We start from the raw sequence: 21,822 nt of genomic DNA, 5'->3' as shown, positions 1-21,822 counted from the left end.
GAAGTGGTGGTGTTAACATTATTTCGTAGAGCCAGTCTTTCAGTACTGAGAATAGATCAGTCTAATTAAAAGGTTGTCCCCAGTTTCTGGAGGCAGTCCTGTAGGTGAGTCTTAATGTCAGACCTATATTATACAAGCAATATGAGGGATTTCTATGGAAAGAAAGAGAAAAAAAATTACAGATTGAAGCAGAACACAAGTACAGTGTGGAATCCTAAGGGAAGCCAATTGAGATTTCTAGATATCAAGGTTAGAAGTATCTTCCGATAGCATGAGGGAAGACAGTGGTTTTCCCTTTTACAGTTTGATGTTTTCAGACATTTATATAACAGCAACAGTCATATTCAGGTGCTGCAAGCTAGAAATGAAGTTCTTGATACTTCATTTTTGAACTTCCAAAAACGAAATATTTTAAATGAGTATTTAGTTGATGGACATTTTAGTGGGATTCATTTTCTATGCAATATATAAAATATTTTAAAATTTCAGGTTTTAAAGTCTTCATTTTTAGTAGTTTCATGGAATTGTTATTTGATTCCTGTTGTGGTTTAATATTGGAGTAAAGCCCAAGAAACTGGGGTGTGTGTGTGTGTGTGTGTGTGTGTGTGTGTGTGTGTAAGAATTCACCAGAGACAGAGTGGAGAACAGAAAAGGCAAAATTTACTGAAGTACCCTGCAAGAGATAGAAGGGAGTGAGAGCGTAAATGTGTGCAGGAAGGATTCGGGCTTCCCTTTTATAAACTGTTTTTATAGGCTTTTCATAACTAGGGGAATTGGTCTCTGCTAGTTATTATCTGCTGGGACATCAGGAGGTAGCCTGCCTGGTTCTCTTCGACCTGATTCCTGGAAAATTCCTGGAATTCTACATAACCCCTTATTGGTCATGTGGACCTGTGGCCAGCTTCCCAGGGCAACTCTGTCAGTTTCCCTTATCTGCTTTTGTGACTCCTGGCATTATTCAGCTGAGCAAAGTGCAGAAACTTAAGTTTTAACTCTATTAAATGATGCCCTAACAATTTCTTTTATGTAAAAGTAGTAACCAGTTTTTTTTTAATGCAAAGAAGTTAGTACTGCCAGCAGACTCTCACATATATGATTTCTCCACCCATTCTTATCCCTAATTTACATAAAGCCTTTTTTGATTGGAGACTATGATATTCAGAAGCAAAAACCAAGGCAGGAGACTTAAACAAAATGGAAAGTGTTAATTCAGAAATCTTTAGTGGAAATTTATCCCAGGGAAGAGTGATTCAATATGCTATATTCTATTGTCTGGCTGTTATATAGAGCTATTTGACATGTTTTTATGCACTGTTAATCTCCAAAATTGTAAATCTTCAATCTATTTTTTTACTCTTGCATGAAAGTGTATGTGACTATAAAACATTATATTATTGTAGTTAACTATTATTTTCAAAATTAGGAAAACTTGGATATACCAGTTAGGTATTATCCTCCTGAAATGAATCAAAAAGTTTTCATTGTTACTCTTATATTTTTTTCTGAACTTTCACATAAATACATTTTGATTCTGGATTTGATGTAATCAGAATTTCACTTCACACTAGCAGTACTTAGATTAAAACAGAAAATTAAAGTAAAATATAATTCAACATTTTTCTTTATTTTTTCCTCTATTTTCTTTTTAATTTTTGATGAGAACATTTAAGTTCTACTCTCTTTGCAAATTTCATTTCTACAATACAATATTATCAAATATAGTCACCATGTTTTACTTCAGATTTTTAGATTTCCAGACCTTATTCATCTTGTAGCTGAAAGTTTGTACCCCTTTGCCAATCTCTACCTATTTCCTCCACTAACCAGCCTCTGGCAACCACTTCTCTACTCTGTTTCTATACGTTTGACTTTTGTTTTTCTTTAAAGATTGCACATGTAAGAGATACCACACAGTATTTGTCTTTGTCTGGTTTATTTCACCTAGCATAATGCCTTCAAAATTCATCCTTGTTGTTACGAATGGCAGGATTATCTTCTTTCTCAAGGCTGAGTAACATTCCATTGTGTGTGTATGTATGTGTGTATATACATACACACACACCTATACTACCACCACAAATCCCTATCAGTTCATTCTTTTGTTAGCAGGTAGAGTGAGTGGTACCTTCACACCTCCAAACTTGCACACTCTAAATAGGTTCTGCCACATAAAGACAAAACATACTCTTAGTGTGTAAGACTGTCAATATGCAATAGAAGATAAAGAATAGTTTCCCTATGAAATACCCAAAGTTACCCATCTCCTGGTGGGTAAATGGTAAACATAGTTTACCGTTGGTAATGGTAAACATAGTTGACCCAAAAGCAGAGCCACTAGGCCTAAAATCTTGCCATAAGTCTAAGGTACCTTTTGGCAGGGAACCATAGGAAAGGGAAAGAAGGGGTGAAGGAAGTGTGAAAGGAAAGGGGCAAAATCAAAGTGAAAGTCAAGATAAAAACTGCAATTGTCAGTCTCTTCATATGTTTCTCACCCATGTCTCTGCCTCAGGTGTTTCCTTCCACATTCCCAAGTCCCTAGTGCAAGTCCAAGCCTGAGAAGCAAGCATGGCTTCTTCTCCAAATGTGCCTCTGCTCCAAGTGACTCCTCCAAGTTTTCTCCCAAGTCCTCTCTCTCAAGTCCTTCTTAGCTTCCCCTCATGGCTCAGCTCTACCCTTCATTAGGTGGGGCAGGGACATGGAACTTCCCCTTTCCATGGAGATTACACAGTTGTACTTTGACTAAAACTTAGATTGTTTTCCTGTCTTGGATATTTTATTTTTATTTTTTTAGATTTATTTATTTATGTATAAAAGAACAGGGGTACAGGCCAGAGGTGCTGAGAGGATTCACCAGACACAGAGTAGCAACAGAACAGGCAGACTGAAATACACTGCTGAGGGGAGCAGCGAGCTGGACAGGAGAGGTCCACTGCGCCATGTGGGTAGCTCCCTGGCTGGCAGGGGATCTAACTCCTGCTGCAGAGGCTGCAGATAGCTTCATATTGCTGTGCTTAACCCCTTGCGCCATCAGGGAGGCCCTGTCTTGGATATTTTAAATGATGCTACAGTGAACACGGTAATGCAACTTTATCTCCTTGATATCTTGTTTTCATGTCCTTTGGATATTATACCCAGAATTGCAAAAATGCATCATGACTTTTCCAACAACCCAATACAATGTAATTCAACAATTTTGTTTTATTAGAAAGGGGTACCAATAACTCATGAGCTACTAGACATTACCTAGTTGTTTCACTAGCACTAGGTGACTAGTGTTACCTGATCCTTGCCTCTTGTATTAAATATTTATCCCTCAGATGGATATTTAACTGAATCTTAGATTTTAATGCACAGTATTTTCCCTATAGAAAAGAGATGTATTTCATGAACTAGCAAAAGTTTAATCATGAATAACTCATAGTATATTAAATATGTATGTCATATAAAATAAGTTTTTGTGAAATGCTGACATTTATGTGCAGCTTTAGATACCATTCACTGTACCTTTTCTGTATTCTTAAATCTTTTCTCTTTTCCTAGTATATTGTCCACCTTGTACACATCATATAGACAAACTTTGGTGTCAGTCTCCCTCCAACTTTTGTTCTGCTGTCTACTCCAATGAGGAAGTTAATTGTGATTGTACTTGCCATTACTTTGAAAATATCTATCTAATTTATAAGCCACTAAATGTAACATTAACATCTCTCATTATCCGCTCTTAATTTTAGGATACAGAAATGGTTGATTTAGATTCAGATGGTCCTGGTACTTCTTCTGGAAGAAGGGTAAGTGAATAAATGATCCCTAAGACCAACTCTACCTGTTTGGAGAACTATTAGAGAGAATCACAGAGCTCATTATATGCAGTTGTTTCAAATTGCTAAAGTCTTATTACTGTGACACAGTAAGGATACACAGCTGGGGGCCTCCCTGATGGTGCAAGGGGTTAACTTGCAGCGCTATGAAGCTATGGGCAGCCACTGCAGCATGAGTTCAATTCCCAGCCGGCCAGGGAGCTGACCCACATGGCATGACAGATCTCTCCTGAATCGCCCGCTGCTCCCCTCAGCAGTGTATTTCAGTCATTCCACCTGTTCTGTTCCCCACTCTGTCTCTGGTAAATCCTCTCACCCCCTGCACCTCTGGCCTGTACCCCAGTTCTTGTATGCATAAATAAGTAAATCTTTTTAAAAAGGGGATACACAACTAGATCACAGGGAAAAGGACATAGGCTTTGTCTAGAGGAATCCATGTACAGGCTTCTTAATGCTCTCTCCCTCCTCCAAGGGGCCACACAAAATACACTCTCTTCTCCCAGCAGTGACTATATAGCAACATGTGTGTCTTTGGACACTCAGTCTCCAAGCATTTTATTGGCAGGTGGTTGATTATGCAGGGATCATCTCACTAGACATGCCAAGATTCCATACCTCCAGAAAGCTGGAAAGCATAGGAAAACAGGTGTTCAGCACAAATCCTATTTTTTGCAGTAAACAGTTCAAATGCCAAGTTCCCAAACACCTTCAAGTGTCAAACTTACAAGTAAGCCCTGATAAAAATAACCTTCTGTTCCTTTAATTCTGTTCTGTATAGTTCCCTATTATTGATGATAATTAGATATGTTTATTCTGTCATCAATGTGTTATAGGAAAACGTTCCTTTGAAATACTGAAAGGCATCAAATTGTGAAGGCCAGAATCTATCATGACCCCAAAGGTTTTACTCACAGAGAGGTATCATTTAAGTTTTATTTTGAGGAAATTATAGTGCTAATACAGTAGATATTAATGCATTATAATTATTATCTTGTAGAGAGAAAAGCCATTAATTCCTCTATTTTATTTGAGCTTCAGACTTTCTTAAAATGGAAAGTCATAATACTCAAATTCATGCCATTTCCATGAATATAATATTTGGCTTTCATTTTTACCAGGGAGGATGATGTCTAATTTAAAATAAAAAACTTTTTTTCACATTTCAGATAAAATTTTATTTTTAGTTAAGTAGGAGAAGGTACATAGCAATCTCATGAATTTTTTTTATTATTTAAAAATTTCTTTAATTTTTATTGTTATTTAAGTACCATTATTCTTGCTAGTATTTTGACAGTGTAAGATTTCCTTACCCCCAGGTGTAGTCACTGTAGCCCTCCCTCCACCAAAGCACCCATGGACCCCACCACACTATATTGTATTATTCCCCATCCCCTTGTTTTCACTCCTTTCCTCCCCCCTTACCCTGCCAGAAGCCTAAGATCAATGGTTAGTTTTCAAGGGTTAGTTTTAAGTTTCTCTTTGTCTGATCCTTTGTTTTTTCCTATATTCCACATGTAAGTGATGCTATCCAGTATTTATCTTTCTCCTTCTGGCTTATTTCACTTAGTATAATACCTTCTGAGTCTGTCCATGTCGCGGCCATTAGCATGAGTTTATCCTTTTTGATTGCTGAGTAGTATCTGTGTGTGTGTGTGTGTGTGTACCATGTCTTCTTGATCCTCTCATTTGTTTTGGGGCATTTAGGTTGTTTCCATGTCTTGGCTATTATAAAGAGTGCTGCTATAAACATGGGACTTCAGGTTTCCTTTTGAATTGTGTTTCGTACTTTTTGGATAGGAGTGGGATTGGGGTTGATTAGGAGTATAATATGGCAGATCCATTTTTAATCTTTTGAGAAATCTTCACATTGCTTTCCATAAGGCCTGGACAAAAAAAAAGAAACTTTTAAATATCAGCTGAGGCATCCTACATAGATTTATTTATTAAGATTTAAAAAAAAAAAACAAGGGAAAATCAATGATGAGTTAAGGAAAGCGGTTTTAGATATCATTCTATTAAAATCTTCAGGTCAAATGCCGAGGCAGAAGACAGTCTTTGAAGTATAATCCGGATGCTTGGAGAATACAATGTAAAGAACTGTTGAGCCTTATTTATGAACGTGAAGATGCAGAGCCATTTCGACAACCAGCTGATCATCTTTCTTACCCGGTAAGTAGTTATTTAAATAATTGCCATGGCGTTCACCAAAGGCAGCGTATAGAGCATTATAAGGTCCGTGTTGCTCATTTTTTTTAATGCACTCTGAGATTTAGGGGATGGGAGAAAATGCTTGGAGCAAATCAGTGAATTTAGGTGGAGGGGCAAAAATTGGACATTATAAAGCCAGAGGCAGTGTTACCTAAGGTGTAGATAGTCTACAGGTAGTTGGAAGTAATGAAAAATCTGACCATCTGAGTGTCCTTGGGTCTCTGTGTCTGGGCTTAGTGCAGGTGAGATGGCAAGATTTGATTGCCTGTATTTGCCATTATGCTCAAGAATTTCATGATTGTGTCTTTACATTTACTTATCAGGACACACTCTATTACAACTGCATCTCTACCCACAGTGATTATGACTGGCGGCGCTCTTAGGACAAGAATTTTTATATGTACATTCCCATTCTTATTCAGAAAAGCACTCTTTCACCAACACACCAAGAAAGGCTTTATTTTGAATTGGAGTTGGTGTTCCTTGACAGAAAATTATAGCCAAGATGGGAAATGGAAGCAGTGTTCTCCTTACCATAGTTACTGGCAAACCCTCAGATCATGGAACTTGGAAGATGACTCTGAATTTAGCATATTAATCTATATCCCTGTGCATGGACAAAAGATGCAATCAGAGTCATCAATCATATAATTGGTGGTGGAAGCCAAGGAAAAATTTACTCTGTGTTAGCTAAATTGTTGGCAGGTCAAATGGAGATGCTTAAACCTTATTCCCTCCTGTGAGGCAAAAGCCCACATGTAACAGAAGAAAATGCAGCAGACTGTTATTCCTCCAGTTAACTGGGAAAAAAATTGCTAAAATGTAATTTCCCATAAATGTCCGTGCTAAGATCTAATTAAGAGCCACATTTCCCCTTTGTTCCTCCCTCCTTCCTTCCTTCCTTTCTTGTGTATTTTTGAAATAGGAAAGTAAGTCATGGAATTAGTTGTGACTTTTTAAATGCCTAAATACCTCCAACATACTTCGAGTGTAATTTGTACAGTTGTAAACCAAATTTGAATCCTAGATATCATTGTGATTCGATCCTGCTAGTATTTTGGATATTTAATATAGTTTAATAACTACTAATACACTTATACTCATGATAGACCCTTGGCAACATATATCAGTCCTGTTTATACCAAATATTTTATACAATACGATCACTTATAATAACCAACATCTGTTAATCACTTTTCTCAGATTTTATTATTTTGTCATTCACTTGCATATCTATATAACTTTGGGGGTACATTTTCAAACTTCCATATATGCATTTCTTGTACTCACCTTGTACCAAAACTCCCAAGCCAATTTCCTATCGCCTTCCTTCCCCTATCTCCTCCTGTTCCCTCTACTCTAGAGATGTGAATATAGGAGTGTAGAAATCATTTTGTATTAGAGTTTTGATATTCTTTGGGTAAATACCTATCAGTGGTATTGCTGTATTATGTGCTATTTCCATTTTAAGGTATCTCCATATCATTTTCTAAAGAGGATGCACCAAGTTACATTTCCACCAACAGTGGATCAGAGCTCCTTTTCCTCCATATCCTTGCCAACAGTTCTTGTTCCCATTCTTATTTATATAAGTCATTATCACAGGGATAATTGTGATATCCCTGTGATGTTGTGATCACGATGTTGTGATTTTGATTTGCATTTCCCTTATAATAAGTGAGATTGAACATTTTTTCATGTACCATTCGGCCAGCTGAAGTCTTTGAAGAAGTGTCTGCTTCGGTATTTTGCTCATTTTTGATATTTTTTTTTTTGGTGTGTTTTTTTGTTGTTGTTGAATTGTATGAGTTCTGTATATATTTTGGAAATTAATCCCTTGTGAGTTGTGTGATGGGCAAATACGTTATCCCAATTCCATAGGTTGCCTTTTAGTTTTTGTGATTGTTTCTGTCAAAGTGTTGAAAACATTGTAGTTTGATGTGGTCCCATTTGTTTATTTTTGCTTTTGTTTCCTTTGCCATTGAGATGTGTCTACAAATACAGCTCTGTGGTTGATGTCCAGTAGTGTATCATCTGTGTTTTCTTTTAAGTATATTATGGTTTCAGTTCTTATATTTAAACCTTTAATCCATTTTGAATTAATATTTGTATATGGTATTTTCTGTATAGAATTCCTTATTTTGTTCCTCATCTTAGAGGAAATGACTTCAGGTTTTCACCATTGTATATGATATTTATTGTCCATGGGTTTGTTACATATGGCCTTTATTATGTTGAGATAAGTTCCATTTATTCTCATTTCATTGGAGTTTGTATCCTAAATGTGTTTTGAATATTGTCAAATTCTTTTTGGGCATCTATTGAAATGATCATATAACTTTCATCTTGTATTTTTTGTGTATCTGGTGAATGACATTGATCAATTTCCATATTTTAAAACAACCCTACATCTCTGGCATGAAACCTACTTGATCATGATAGATGATTCTCTTGATATACTGCTAGATTCAATTTGCTAACATTTTATTGAGGATTTTTGCATCTATGTTATCGGAGATATCAGCCTATATTTTTTGTTTTTTGCCTGTCCTTTGGTTTTGGAATCAAGGTACGTTACCCTTAAGGGGCTTTCCACCCTCTTTGATTTTTTTTTCTGAAGAATATGAGGTTAGGTATTAGTTCCTTTTTGAAAGTTTGATAGAATTCACTAGAGAATACATCTGATCCTCTGCTTCTGTTCTTAGACAGAATTTTGATTACTCTTTCAGTTTCTGCACTTGTGACTGGTCTGCTGAAGAAGTTGTTAATTTCATCCTGGTTCAGTCTTGGAAGGTTGTATGTTTCTAAAAGTCCATGCATTTCTCCTAGCTGTTCAGTTTGTTTGCATAAAGACATTTATAGTAGTTTCTTAACGATCTTTTGTATTTCTGTGACATTTGTTGTAATTTTGACTCTCTCATTTCTGATTCTTTTTATCTGGGTTTCCTCACTTCTTAGTGAGCTTTAGCTATGGGTTTATTAATTTGTTTAATCCTTTCAAAGAAGCAGCTCTTGGTTCCATTGATCTTTTTTTTTTAATTATTATTATTTTTTTAATAGAGGCATGTTTATTTATTTATTTATTTATTTGTTTGTTTTTTGTTTATACATGCACTGGGTACAGTCAGAAGCACGGGAGGGTGAGAGAATTCACCAGAGCCAGAGCGGAGAACAGAGCAGGCAGAAGGACCGAAGTACACTGCTGAGGGGAGCAGCGGGTGGCAGGAGAGGTCTGCGCACCTCCATTGATCTTTTGAACTATCTTTTTGTTTTCCATTTCATTTATTTCTCCTCTAATTTTTATTATTTATGATCTGATTTTTTGCTTTCGTTTTTTCTTCTTTTTATAATTCCTTCTGTTGTCATGTTAGGTTATTTACTTGATATTTTTCTTGTTAACTGATTTGAGCCTGTATTTCTATGTCCTTTCCTCATAAAACCACTTTTAGGACATCCCATGTGATCTGGTGCTTATCTCTCCTCTTTCATTAGTCTTCCAATACTTTTAAATTTCTCCAGTGGTTTTCTTTGACACAGGAGTTATTGAAAAGCATTTTTTTTTTTTAGTTTCCACATGTCTTGTTTTTTATTTTTGTGCTTGATTTTTATCATGACACCATTGTGATCAGAGATAATGCTTGTCATAATTTTTATATTCATACTGTTTTTGAGACATGTTGTGTGGCCTATATAATCTGTACCTGAGAAAGTTTGTGTGCACTTCAGAAGAATGTGTATTCATTGTTTTGGGATGGCAGGTTCTGAAAAAGTCTGTAAATCGCACCTGGTCCATTACACCATTTAAAGGATCTATTTCCTTGTTAACTTTCTGGATGATTTATCCCTTTGGTAAGGATGTATTGAACTCAACTATTGTGTTTTTGGTAGTTTGTTGCTTTATCTCTGCTAATAATCATTTCATATAATTAGGTACATAAATATTAATGACAGTTATATCTTCTTGATGAATTGTTCCCTTGATTATTACATATTATCATTCTTTGTCCCTTATTACCTTTTTTTAACTGAAAGTCTTAATTTTTTAGCTATGAGAATAGCAGTTCCTGCCTTTTTCTTTGTGTTACTGGCTTGAGATACCTGGCTCCAGTCTTTCATTCTAAGTTTGTGTTTGTCTTTAGGTTTTTAATGAGTAACTTGTATGCAAATTATAGATGGCTTTTGTATTTTTTTTTAAGATTTATTTTTATTTATTTATACAAGCACTGGGTACAGTCAGAAGCGTGGGAGAGTGAGAGAATTCACCAGAGCCAGAGCGGGGAGCAGAGCAGGCAGAAGGACCGAAGTACACTGCTGAGGGGAGCAGCGGGCGGCAGGAGAGGTCTGCACGCCATGTGGGACCCTCCTCCGGTGGCCGGGGAGCAGCCGGGGATTGAACCGGTGCTGCAGAGGCTGAGGGCAGATTCGCAACCCAGTGCTCAACCGCTGCGCCACCGGGGAGGCCCTGTATTTTTATCCAGTTTGTTATTTGCCTTTTAAATTGGTGAGTTTGGACTATTTAGGATGATGATTGATGCATTAGGTTTATTTATTGTTTCTATCTTTCATTTTAAGGCTGTTTAATCTTTTGTTGTTTCTTTTTCCATTTGCTTCTCTTTGCTTCTTCATTTGGATGACTTTTGGGGGATGTTGCTTCAGCTTCTGCATTTCTTCTGTGTTTCTCTTTTCTAGATTGTTGCTTTGTGTTTTCCAAGAGGGTTTTATCAAGCTTTTGTTTAAGAAAGTCCTTTATGAGCTGATATCGAATTGTCATTATACAATTTCTCACCCTTTCTTCCTCCCCTTTTGTGGTGTTATCTCATTTTATCCTTGTTCATACTTCTGATTATATATTCCTTTTGTCATTTCTATCAAGGTTCTGTGTTTTATGTTGCTTTTTTTATAAAAGAACTCATTTCAACATTTCTTGTAGGGCAGATTTGGTGTTGATAAGGTCCATTACCTTTTGTTTGGGAATGCTTTTATTTCACTTCCATACTTGAATGATAATTTTGCAGAATAGAATATTCTTGGCTGGCAGGTTTTGTTTTTTTTTAGGTTTGTGAACACATCATTCCAATCTCTTCTAGCCTGAAGAGTAACTGCTGAAAAAAGAAGAGAACTTTATCAAGGTGCTTGTGTATGATGCATTCTTTATTTTCTCTACCTCTTGATGAGGTCGTTTTGCATTTAGAATTTTAGGTATTAATTGGCTATCTGAATATCCCTGTTTATCTCTTAGTTTCAGGAAGTTCTGTTAGTATTTCTTTGAATATTGTCGCTGTTCCCCTTTCTCTTTTCCTTCTTGACTATCCAGTGTTGTTATGTTTACTTTTCTAATTAAGTCTGATACTTCTCCTAGAGTTTCTTCATTTTTCCTGTCTTATTACTCTCTACTTCCATTTGCATCATTTTTACATTTGTATCTTCCATTATCATAATTCTTCTGCCAGCTTAAATCTATTTAATATATTTTCCATATTTATCCTCATTTTCTTCAGTGTCTGTTTTGTGTTCTTTCAATGTCTTCAGTCTTTTCAGTGAATAACTCTTTTTTTGTTCCTGGATCCCTTTTGTAAAATCCTGCACTTTCTGTGTTTGATTGTCCTTCCAGTACTTCATATAGCATTTTTTAAATTGTTATTCTAATATCTTTGTCTATTAGGTCCTCTATTTCTGTGTCCTCTTTCCATGTTCTGCAATACTTATGATTTTTCATCTTGTTTTCAGCTATTTCTTGCTTCCTAGGCATGTGTGTGGCTTTTTTTTACATAGTTACAGTTGGTGCTCTCTGGTTTAAGTTTGTTTGTCTCCTTTGTTTTCCTTGGTGACATATGAAGGCAGCATGGGGAGCTGAGACTCAAATACATAGTTTCAGTCGTGGTGAGGTATGGAGGCTCTTCCAGACAGATAGGTCAATTCTATCTCCTCTTTTTTCTCTCTCTAAAGCAGGCTCGCTTCAGGTTTCCTAAATTCCTGTCCCGCCTCCTTGTTTCTTTCTTCTATGATGTGAGGCATATTTCATTAAGCTTGAGTCATTGGGCATGACTGCTAGACATTGACCCACAAGGTGTGAGCATCCAGACATAGGCTGCCTTGCACTCCTGGACAGGTGGCTCCAGGACCCTGGTTGTTGGGCAATGCCTGCTGCCAGACAAAAGCCCTGATGTGCAGGTTGCTGAGTACTCCTCACTTGGGTTTTTCTGAAGGGAGTAGGGAGGAGTTTCTCCCGCCTACACCATTTAACTACCAGATTCCCTTATGCCAGACTGTCTAAGACAGTGCCCAGAGCAGCTCCAAGAGGAGTAGAGGGGTGTCCTGTCTTTCCTCTGGGAGCCGATAGGGACCTCTCTTATCTGTTCGGCTGACTGCCAAACTCCCAACGACCTAGCCTGCATTCTTGTGCATGTGCATGTCTGTCTGCCCCAACCCCTCTCTGAAAAGTCTGGTAGGACCATTGTAGTAGCCCTCCAATCCTGTTCCACAGGCCAGAATTGTTACAGTCCTATCTGAGACCATGTTTCCTTCTTTTCTCTCCATCCTCACAGCAAGCCACCAACCTCAGCACAAAGCCTCCATGGGAAAGACCTCCATATCTATCATGGAACCTACAGAACTTCCTTTGAGCAAATTTTATGCTAATTTTATTTTCCTTTTAGTGTAATGGTTAGGGGAGAGGATGATCCATACCTCTCTGTCTGGCCCTGTTGTAGGTGGAGTTTCCATTATCACTTTTATTTTCATCAAAGATAAAAGTGGGGCCTCCCCTAGTGGTGCAGCGGTTGAGTGCTGGGCTGTGAAGCTGCCCGCACCCTCAGCAGTGTATTTCATCAGTCTGCCTGTTCTGTTCTCCACTCTTACTCTGGTGAATTCTCTCACCCTCCCACGCTTCTGACTGTACCCAGTGCTTGTATAAATAAATAAATCTTAAAAAAAAAGATAAAAGTGTAAGAACTTAAATTATAGTATTTGTTTTCTAGGAGTATATATATTTAAATGTTGAATAACATTTTAGTATAGATAACAAGCCTATTTTAACTTTTTCTGAGTAACGGTGTAATATGTCACACCATCTTTTGATGAAACCTAGTAAACATCAGTATTTTCTGCACATACATATTTCAGTTGGGGAAAATATGCAAATAAGGAACAAATTATGTTCAGCAAAGCTGCTTTGTTTGTAAGGAGTTTGGGTGCAATAAATTAGCTCGTGTTTTTCTGTAATCGAGGAGAATGTTAAATGTAGAATCTATTAATCTTAAAATATAGCCAGTAAAGTTATATTAAAATATAGCCAGTAAAGTTATAATTCCTATTTATTGATCTTTGTGCCTTAAATCATAATTGCATTGCAAGTCTTGATATTTTGTTCTGGTGGTCTAGAAACACAATGTATCTTTTTCACCTTAATAGAACCATCAAGAGCAAGAGGGCGAATCCTCAGAGTCAGTTATTCCAGAAAGACAACAAGATCCATCTCTTTCTGAGGTAGGCCTAGTTGTCTCTTAAAAGACACATGTTGGTTGTTTTCATGTTACTTTTCTTATAAAACCTCCATACTGTACACTTTTTTTATAATTTATAAAGCTGTTTTCCGTCTTTGTTTACTCTCTTTTTACCCTTTTCTTTGGCTTTTTTGGTTGCTGTTTATATTTTAGTATTTTAAGTCAACAAGTCAAGTAGCATCCATATAGATGTTTATTTGCTTTTACAGATCCTAAGCCATTGGAACAAAGTAAATAGCATCAATTTTTATGTCTATATTGTAGTTGATTATTCCTACGAGAACCTTTATACAGGCTTACTGGGTCTTTTCAGTTTTGGTTATCATATTATGTAACAGTTTTCCTCTGTAAAAATCTGTTCCACAAGCCACACTGTGTTAGAATACAGTTTTAGTTTTTATGATTTAAGCAAAAAAAAATGTTAAATATATATATAAAGAACAATCATGTGTTCTCATAAGTCAAAAAATATTTTTTTTGTAATAACTTTCCTCTGCCATTTCCTCTAGTTCTTTAGCTTCTCCATTGAGAGAAAAGGGATAATTGATTTTATTTCTTCCTGATTCAAAATAGGATAAGTATATAATACTGTGGTTTTTACTCTGAAGTATACTTATTGAGGGTTATGGTATGTATAGGTTTAATTTCAATGAAAATACCATAGGGTAACCCTAGAAATATGAACTATACTTAAAAGATTTTAGGTTAAAATGGAATCATTCTTGTTGCCTCTGCCCAGTTGTACCTCACACCTTTGTTCTATTGTACAGTCACTAATCATTATCCTGAGTCAGAAAATGCAAGGGAAGACCAGGAAAGAGGATGCTCTGGGCTATGGTTTTAACCTGTGTGTTGTACCAGCTGGGCTGGAAAGATATCCACCATCTGCTCTAATCATGTACACTTATTGCAGCATGGTTTCTCCATTACAAAAAAGTTACTGTAGACTCCCTGCCCCATCAAAAAAAAAAAAGAATAGAATCATCTCCCTCTCTAATCAGATCAAACTAGTTCTGAATCTATGGAAGGAATGACCTTAGCTGAAACAAGTGTCACATTTATTGAAAAACACCAAATATAATTTGATTTTGACTCTTAGCTAATGACATCTTAGGTAGAATGCTCTTCGTAGCTGGGACTATCTTAGAAATATGGAGCTAAGTTGTGACCACTGAACTGTTTAGTTATATGTGGATATTATATATATATGTAAATATATGTATATGAAAATTATACATCTAGTGTTGTTTGTATTTTGTTGGGTATCTGGGAATTATTTCTGTCTTTAAGCCACAAATGGAATTCTGTATTATGGACTCTGTAGGGTTGAAACTGGTGGCTGTAGGTTTTCTATTTTGTCCCATAAGGTTATTAGGTTTATCATTTGCATGTGGAGGGCTAAGGCCTTCCCACAGACCCCTTCTGTTTTTTGATCCCCCTAAAGAGCTCTACATAATTAATGAGTGGTATGGGGTTTGGGGGAGGTGCTTGGCAGATTGAAAAGCAGTATTTTTGTTTTTTTTTTTTTTTCATGGCAGAGTGGTACTGCCAATCTCAGTCCCATTGTATTTAATGACACATTCTTCTTTGTAGGATTATCAAGATGTTATAGACACTCCTATGGACTTCAGCACTGTGAAAGAAACTTTGGAAGCAGGAAACTATGGTAGTCCTCTGGAATTTTATAAGGATGTCCGCCAAATATTCAGCAACTCCAAAGCTTATACCTCTAATAAAAAATCAAGGGTATGAGAAAGCAATATTTGGTTAATTAAGCATTTAATTACATGCTTATGCAATTTTTTAAAAAGATTTATTGATTTATACAAGCATTGGGTACAGTCAGAAGTGCGGGAGGGTGAGAGAATTCACCAGAGCCAGAGGGGGAAGCAGAGCAGGCAGATTGACGAAATACACTGCTGAGGGGAGCAGCGGGCGTGGCAGAAGCGGTCTGCCGCGCCATGTGGGACCCTTGCCTGGGCGGCCAGGGATCGAACTGGTGCTGCAGAGGCTGCAGGCAGCTTTGCAACCCAGCGCTCAACCGCTGCACCAGCGGGGAGGCCTTGCAATTTTATATATATATGAAACAACTTTCTCCTACCTGCCTTTTCTTTACTCTTTATAATACTTATATCTGCCTGATAGGTCAAGGAAAGGAGAGGTAGTCATTTGAGTACCCTTTAATAATTTGATACGTAAAAGTATTTGGCACTATTCATTTAAATATGTGAAATATTTGGGTTAGCTTTGAATATTTATGTTCCCTTTATTATAACAAATAGTGAATGCTATTGGTATAACAGTGTATTCATACTCACATTTAATACTGTCCCTATGTTTTGTCAGAACTTAAATATCTTGAGAACAAAAGATAGTAACAATAATTTTTGTGTTTTGTGATTAGTGGCATCTGATTAACTTTTAAATTATTTGCAAAATAGTTACTTTACTTGGCCACTTACATCTCATGAAATGAATTTTCACTGATTTTTTTTCTGCAGTCATAATTTTTTAACATTTATTTCTTACATTTACTTTCATGTTTATATATTCTTTAGAACAGTAGGTTATATTTTGAGTCTTTTAAAATATGAACATTTTTCTTATGTTATTACTGTTTGAAAACAGAATTTTTAATGTCTCCATATTCCTCTGTGTGGTAGTTCTATGCTATTTCACTAGTGTTCAGATATTGAAAGATACAGGCTATTTCTAGTTTTTCATTTGACATTAAAAATTTTGTGTCTAAAATATGTTAATATTCTTGAGCATAGTTATATTATCTGCACAATTATAGGATATTCCCTTAGGATAAATTCCCACAAGTGAAATTATTAGACAAAGGATATTTATTTTTTTAGGATTTTAGTACATATTGCAAATTTTCCTTTAGAATATTGTTCCAGTTAAAATATCCAGTGGATATCTATACAAATTTTATTCTAACCTAGCCCACCATTGGTTATTATCTTTAAAATATTTATTAATTTTTAGGTGAAAATGGTACCTTTAAAATTCTTCAGAAAAAATATTTCAAGTATATAAAATAGCTCCTATATCTTGTCTGAAGGAATGTTGATCCAGGCATGTTTCTGTCTTTTATATAATTAAAAATGTTTGTAAAACAAGACTACAATTTTCACCTTTTCAGATTTATAGCATGACGCTGCGATTATCTGCCTTATTTGAAAGTCACATTAAAAATATCATCTCTGAATATAAGTCAGCAATCCAGAGTCAGAAGAGGAAAAGGCCACGGTACAGAAAACGTCTAAGAAGCAGCAGCAGTTCGTTATCTAGTAGCAGAGCCCCCAGGTATGCTACATTGATATAGCATTTTATGTTTTCAAAGCATTTTGTATATATTGCCTAATCTTTGAAGTTTATGAATCGTTTAAGACATCCCAAGACCCAAGAGTTTTTTTTTAATTCTTGCATCTATGTGAAGTTGAGATGGTAACTCCCAAAATTCTGTTTATATGCATTTGACTATATCAAAGACTTTTTTAAAATTTCAATGATTGAAATTTAACCTTGTCGTATGCCCAATTTTAGGCATTTCACTGAAAAAACAGGAAATTTCTTCTTTGGTCAGCTTAAGCATTTTGTATCATACTGTCTATCATGATATGTTGCTAACAGAAAAAAAAAAAAAAAAACAACTACTCATTTTTATATATTTTTACTTTAGTCCAAAAGGGAAACAGAAACAAATGAAGTTGCAGCCGAAAAATGACCATAATACCTCAGTGTCTTTTGCCAGGACTAGCTCTCCTTTCTCATCTCCTGGTAAATATGTCTTTTGTTTGTAGTGTTATATATCTCAGTTTAGTGCTGGTATTTAGGATGTAGAAGAGGCAGCACGGTTTATAGCTCAAAGAGCAATGAATTTAGATGTAGGAAAGTTGTGCTTTCCCAGTTATATTCTATCTGTGGGGCCCTGAGTAAAACATCAGACCACAGAACTGATACAGTTTCTTCATTTTTAAATGAAGGTTTTAGACTAGATGAGTTTTAAAGGCTCATGGTTATAAAACTCTGTGGCTTTATGATTTTTAATATTGGTAATATCTCAGAATACTCATCTACAATATATTTGCCAACCTAAGAATTAAGGATTCATTATATATGGAGGTGGTTTCATTGGACAGTTTTTTTCTGAAATTCTGTACTTAAAAGCTAAACATGTAATGAACCATTTGTTCTCAAAATGTATTTCCTTCTTCAAGCAGTTTTCATTTTGATGTTAGAGTAACATAGCTGAGCATGATATAATTTTTAAAATAGCTCATTTAACTTTCCTGAAAACATGATAATTATGTTAACATTACAGTCTTTTTAAATGCAAGTTTCAGATGCTGCTGAAGGGCTTTCACTATATCTACTTGATGATGAAGTAGATGGGGCATTTTCTTCATCAAGCTTCAGTGGATATAGCCGAAGTGGAAATAGCCATGACCCAGGGAAAGCCAAATCATTTCGGAATAGAGTTTTGCCAATTAAACAAGGTAGGAAAAAAATATGGACAGGGTGTTTATTCTTTGTTTCCTCCGGATGGCAGACAAATCATTTAAAAACTGATGTACTTAGGTAGTACAAATTAACATGTCATTTTATTTAATGAGGATTTTAATGTTGTCAAAATTGAGCAGATAGGGTTTCATATCCACAGCCTGAAAAGGCCCTTAGCACGTTCCCAATAGTTATTTTTAAGCACATTGTAGTCTTTCTAAGTAAAATGTGAAATGAATAGGGAAAAAAAACTCAGACATTCTCTTCCCTTAGGGCCTGATGTCTCACTAATTCAGTGATTTTCAGAGTAGCCTCTGCCTATTTCTAGGAAAACCACAGAGATACTTCAGGAATTCTTAGAAGAACCTTCCCTTTTCAACCAGAACAGTTCTTGTTTTTAATTCATATAATGAGCTTCCATGTAACTTCTATTTGAAGAAAAATTTCCACTGCTTAAGAAGAAATCACTAACCTAATTCATTATCTGTATATTTATTTTGGACCATTTCAGGGGGCATCATTTATAAATATTTGAAGATTATAGTTGTTATTCACTTTTCTTCTTGCACTTAGTCCTATGTTATATACCTTGAATGTGTTCAAAGAAAGTTCCAATAGGTTATTCTGTTTTGAAATTTCTTAATAGTTAATAATAAGCTTTTACAAATATCTTTCTACAAAAACACATTTTTATTTTATATAAATTTTTAATAAAGCATTATTGAAGCTTTGAATAACTTAAATATCGACTAACTTAAAAGTAGATTTTTGAAAGATATATTTTATATTGGTTGTGTGAGATATATTGAAACACATTTGATTACTTTAAAATAATTACGGTCTTTACTTTTCTCAATTTGTATCTTGATTCTCTCTTCTCATCCTGCTGCATCTTGCATACGTTTGTGCTAGTTCCTCCTCTTTTTGCCCTTCCCTTTACCATCAAGCTTTTAGAAAGAATGGCCTAATACTTTCCATCTCTATTTTCTTTCATTAAGCATTCTTTTATCCTTTGTAAATCCTCTGGTTTCTGTCCCCACCACTCTGCAAAAGCTATTTTCCCCAGAATTACCTGTTATTGTCAATGACCAACCAGTGTCCTTTTTTAGTGCCTCTTTCCTTTATCTCTCTGTATGACTGCATGTTAATTGACTAACCCCACTAGGCACGCTACTGCCTGATTTCTTTACTAGTTCTTCTGTATCTGTTTCTTCTTTTTTGTCCCTACTTGCAGTTTCCTACTGGTTTATGGCTTTTCGGTTTTGGGTGGTTTTTTTTTTTTGGGGGGGGGGAAGGAATCTGATGGCTACATCAGTCATGCTGATGACTCTCCAGATTCATATATCTGTCCTTAAAATCTCTTTATTCTAGCAGCCTCATTTTCAAGTGCTTTCTAAAAAATTTCCCTTTGAGTGCTATCATCCATCTTTCTGTCTGAAACTTTCTTCTTTTTCTGAACTCATTGTTTTAATTACTGGCACCGCCCACCATCTTCATAGTCACCCAGTTTAAGATTTTGCAGTGTTCTTTGACTTTCCTTCTACTCTTCATATCCTGTTGGTTGCTAGGTTTTGTGAATTATGCAATTCTTTTATACCATTTGAATTTCTAGTCTGTAGTTTCTATTGCTAACCCCTTATTCTCTAGCCTAGTATATTAGTCAGCTGCGGCTGTTACAGTAATATTCCACAGATTAAGTGGTTTAAAGAGCAAATTTATATATGCATATATATATATATATATACACACACATAATTAAAGAAAAGATTTATATATACTTAGAGAAAATTTATATATACATATATATATACTTAAAGTATATAATTTGATGTTTCAATATATGTATATACTGTGAAATGATCACCATAATCAAACTAATTAACATACCTACATAGCTACTGTGTGTGTTTAAAAAAATTTTTATCCTTCTAGAAGATTTGAAATATACAATGCAGTATGTGAACTATAGTCAACTTGCTGTGCATTAGCTATCCAGAATTTACTCATCCTGCATAACTGATTCTTTGTACCATTTGACCAACACCCCCCCCATTTCCCCTCCCCCCAGTCCCTGACGGTTACCAACTTACTCTATGCTTCTATGAGTATGATGATTTTAGATTCCACATATAAGTGACATTATGTGTTATTTCTCTGTGTGTCTTGCTTATTTTGCTTTGTATAATGTCTTCCAGCTCCATTTCATGCTAATTATGATAATTTGCAAAATTTCCTTCTTTTTTTCTTTTCTTTTTAATTTTTTTAAAAAATTTATTTATTTATGCATACAATAGCTGGGGTGTAGGCCATAGATGCGGGGGGTGAGAGGATTCACCAGAGACAGAGTGGGGAGCAGAACAGGCTGACTGACTGAAATATACTGCTGAGGGGAGCAGTGGGCAAGACAGGAGAGGTCTACTTTGCCATGTGGGTCTCTCTCTGGCCGGCCAGGGATCGAACTCATGCTGCAGAGGTTGCGGATTGCTTCATAGTGTGGTGCTTAACCCCTTGGGCCACCAGGGAGGCCATCCTTCTTTTTTTAAAGCTCAGTAATATTCCATTGTATAGGATATGTATGTGTATATACACCGCATTTTCTTTATTCATTTATCTGTACCAAGACATTTAGATTTTTGGCTATTGTGAATAATGTTATAGTGAACATAAGAGTACAGATATCTCTTCACAACCCTGTTTTGAATTCCTTTGGCTATATACCCAGAAGTAGGATTGCTGGATCAAATGGTTGTTTTATTTTAATTTTTTTTGAGGACTATCCATACTGATTTCCATAATGGATAAACAAATTTATATTCTTTTTTAATAATAAATTTTATTTTTATATTCCCCATACAATTGCAACCCCCTTTATTTTGACCCCAATCCCTCCCCTCCCGCCCCCTACCCCCCATAGAGTGTCTCTGGTTCATAGTTTTTTGTTGATTTTGACAAATTTATATTCTTGCCAACAGTGTGCAAGGGTTCCATTTTCTCCACCCTCATGGACATTTGTTATCCTTTATCTTTTTTATACTAGCCCTTCTAACATGTGTGAGGTGATATTTATTGTGGTTTTGATTCACACCTCTCTGATGATTAAAGATGTTGAATACCTCTTCATATACTTCAAACCGACATATATTTTCTCATGGTTCTAAAGCTCAAAGATCAGGTGCTAGCAGGGTTGGTGTCTGGTGAGGGCTCTCTTTCTGGCTTGCAAATAGCTGCCTTTTTGCTTTAGATTTTCTTTTCACAGATGGGGAGAGAAAATATTCACTGGTGTGTCTCTTCCTCTTCTTATAAAGACATCATTTAGTGCATTAGGGCCCACCCCTCCCTTATAATCATATAATTTAATTTCTGCCTTGAAGACCCTATTTACAAATACAGTCACAATGGGGATTCAGTCTTCCACATAGGTACTAGGAGGAGTGGACATAATTTATTCCATAACACCTAGACTATTAGACTAATCTTGTTACAGTGTTTACTGTACAACCTTAGACTTTGCTACTTCCAATCTTTCCAGTCCACTCTCCTGTTTTCATCTTACCTCACTAGCCATTTCTTCTCAACAGTCTTTGCTGGTTCTTCAGTATTTTTAAATGTTGGAATATCCCGGATCTCAGTCCTTAGCCACCTTTTCCCTCTTTACTTGTTTTCTTAATGAGCTCTTAGTTTTCTTGACCTAAATATCATCTCTTTACTGATAATTTTCCAAATTATATCTCTAGCTATATCCAAATCTCCCCTGAGCACTAGACTGGTATAGCCACCTAAAT

At 35.8% G+C, this 21,822-nt stretch overlaps 1 protein-coding gene across 1 annotated transcript in view; it reads left to right on the top strand.

Annotated features, from left to right (window-relative positions):
* The window catches only part of BRWD3 (bromodomain and WD repeat domain containing 3), a gene marked incomplete at both ends in the record, with an annotated part of 168,940 nt that overhangs the window by 144,618 nt on the left and 2,500 nt on the right, over positions 1-21,822 (top strand). The window contains 7 exons of the mRNA XM_084259146.1: positions 3,732-3,788; positions 5,847-5,987; positions 13,437-13,511; positions 15,122-15,274; positions 16,680-16,843; positions 17,220-17,317; positions 17,878-18,036. Of these exons, the coding sequence (XP_084115272.1) occupies positions 3,732-3,788; positions 5,847-5,987; positions 13,437-13,511; positions 15,122-15,274; positions 16,680-16,843; positions 17,220-17,317; positions 17,878-18,036 (847 nt within the window). The remainder of the gene's footprint in view (positions 1-3,731; positions 3,789-5,846; positions 5,988-13,436; positions 13,512-15,121; positions 15,275-16,679; positions 16,844-17,219; positions 17,318-17,877; positions 18,037-21,822) is intronic.

Source organism: Talpa europaea (assembly GCF_964194135.1).
Source record: "Talpa europaea genome assembly, chromosome: X".
Lineage (NCBI taxonomy): Eukaryota > Metazoa > Chordata > Mammalia > Eulipotyphla > Talpidae > Talpa > Talpa europaea.
The sequence above is the reverse complement of the archived record's forward strand: the minus strand, read 5'-3'. Positions and strand labels throughout refer to the sequence as shown.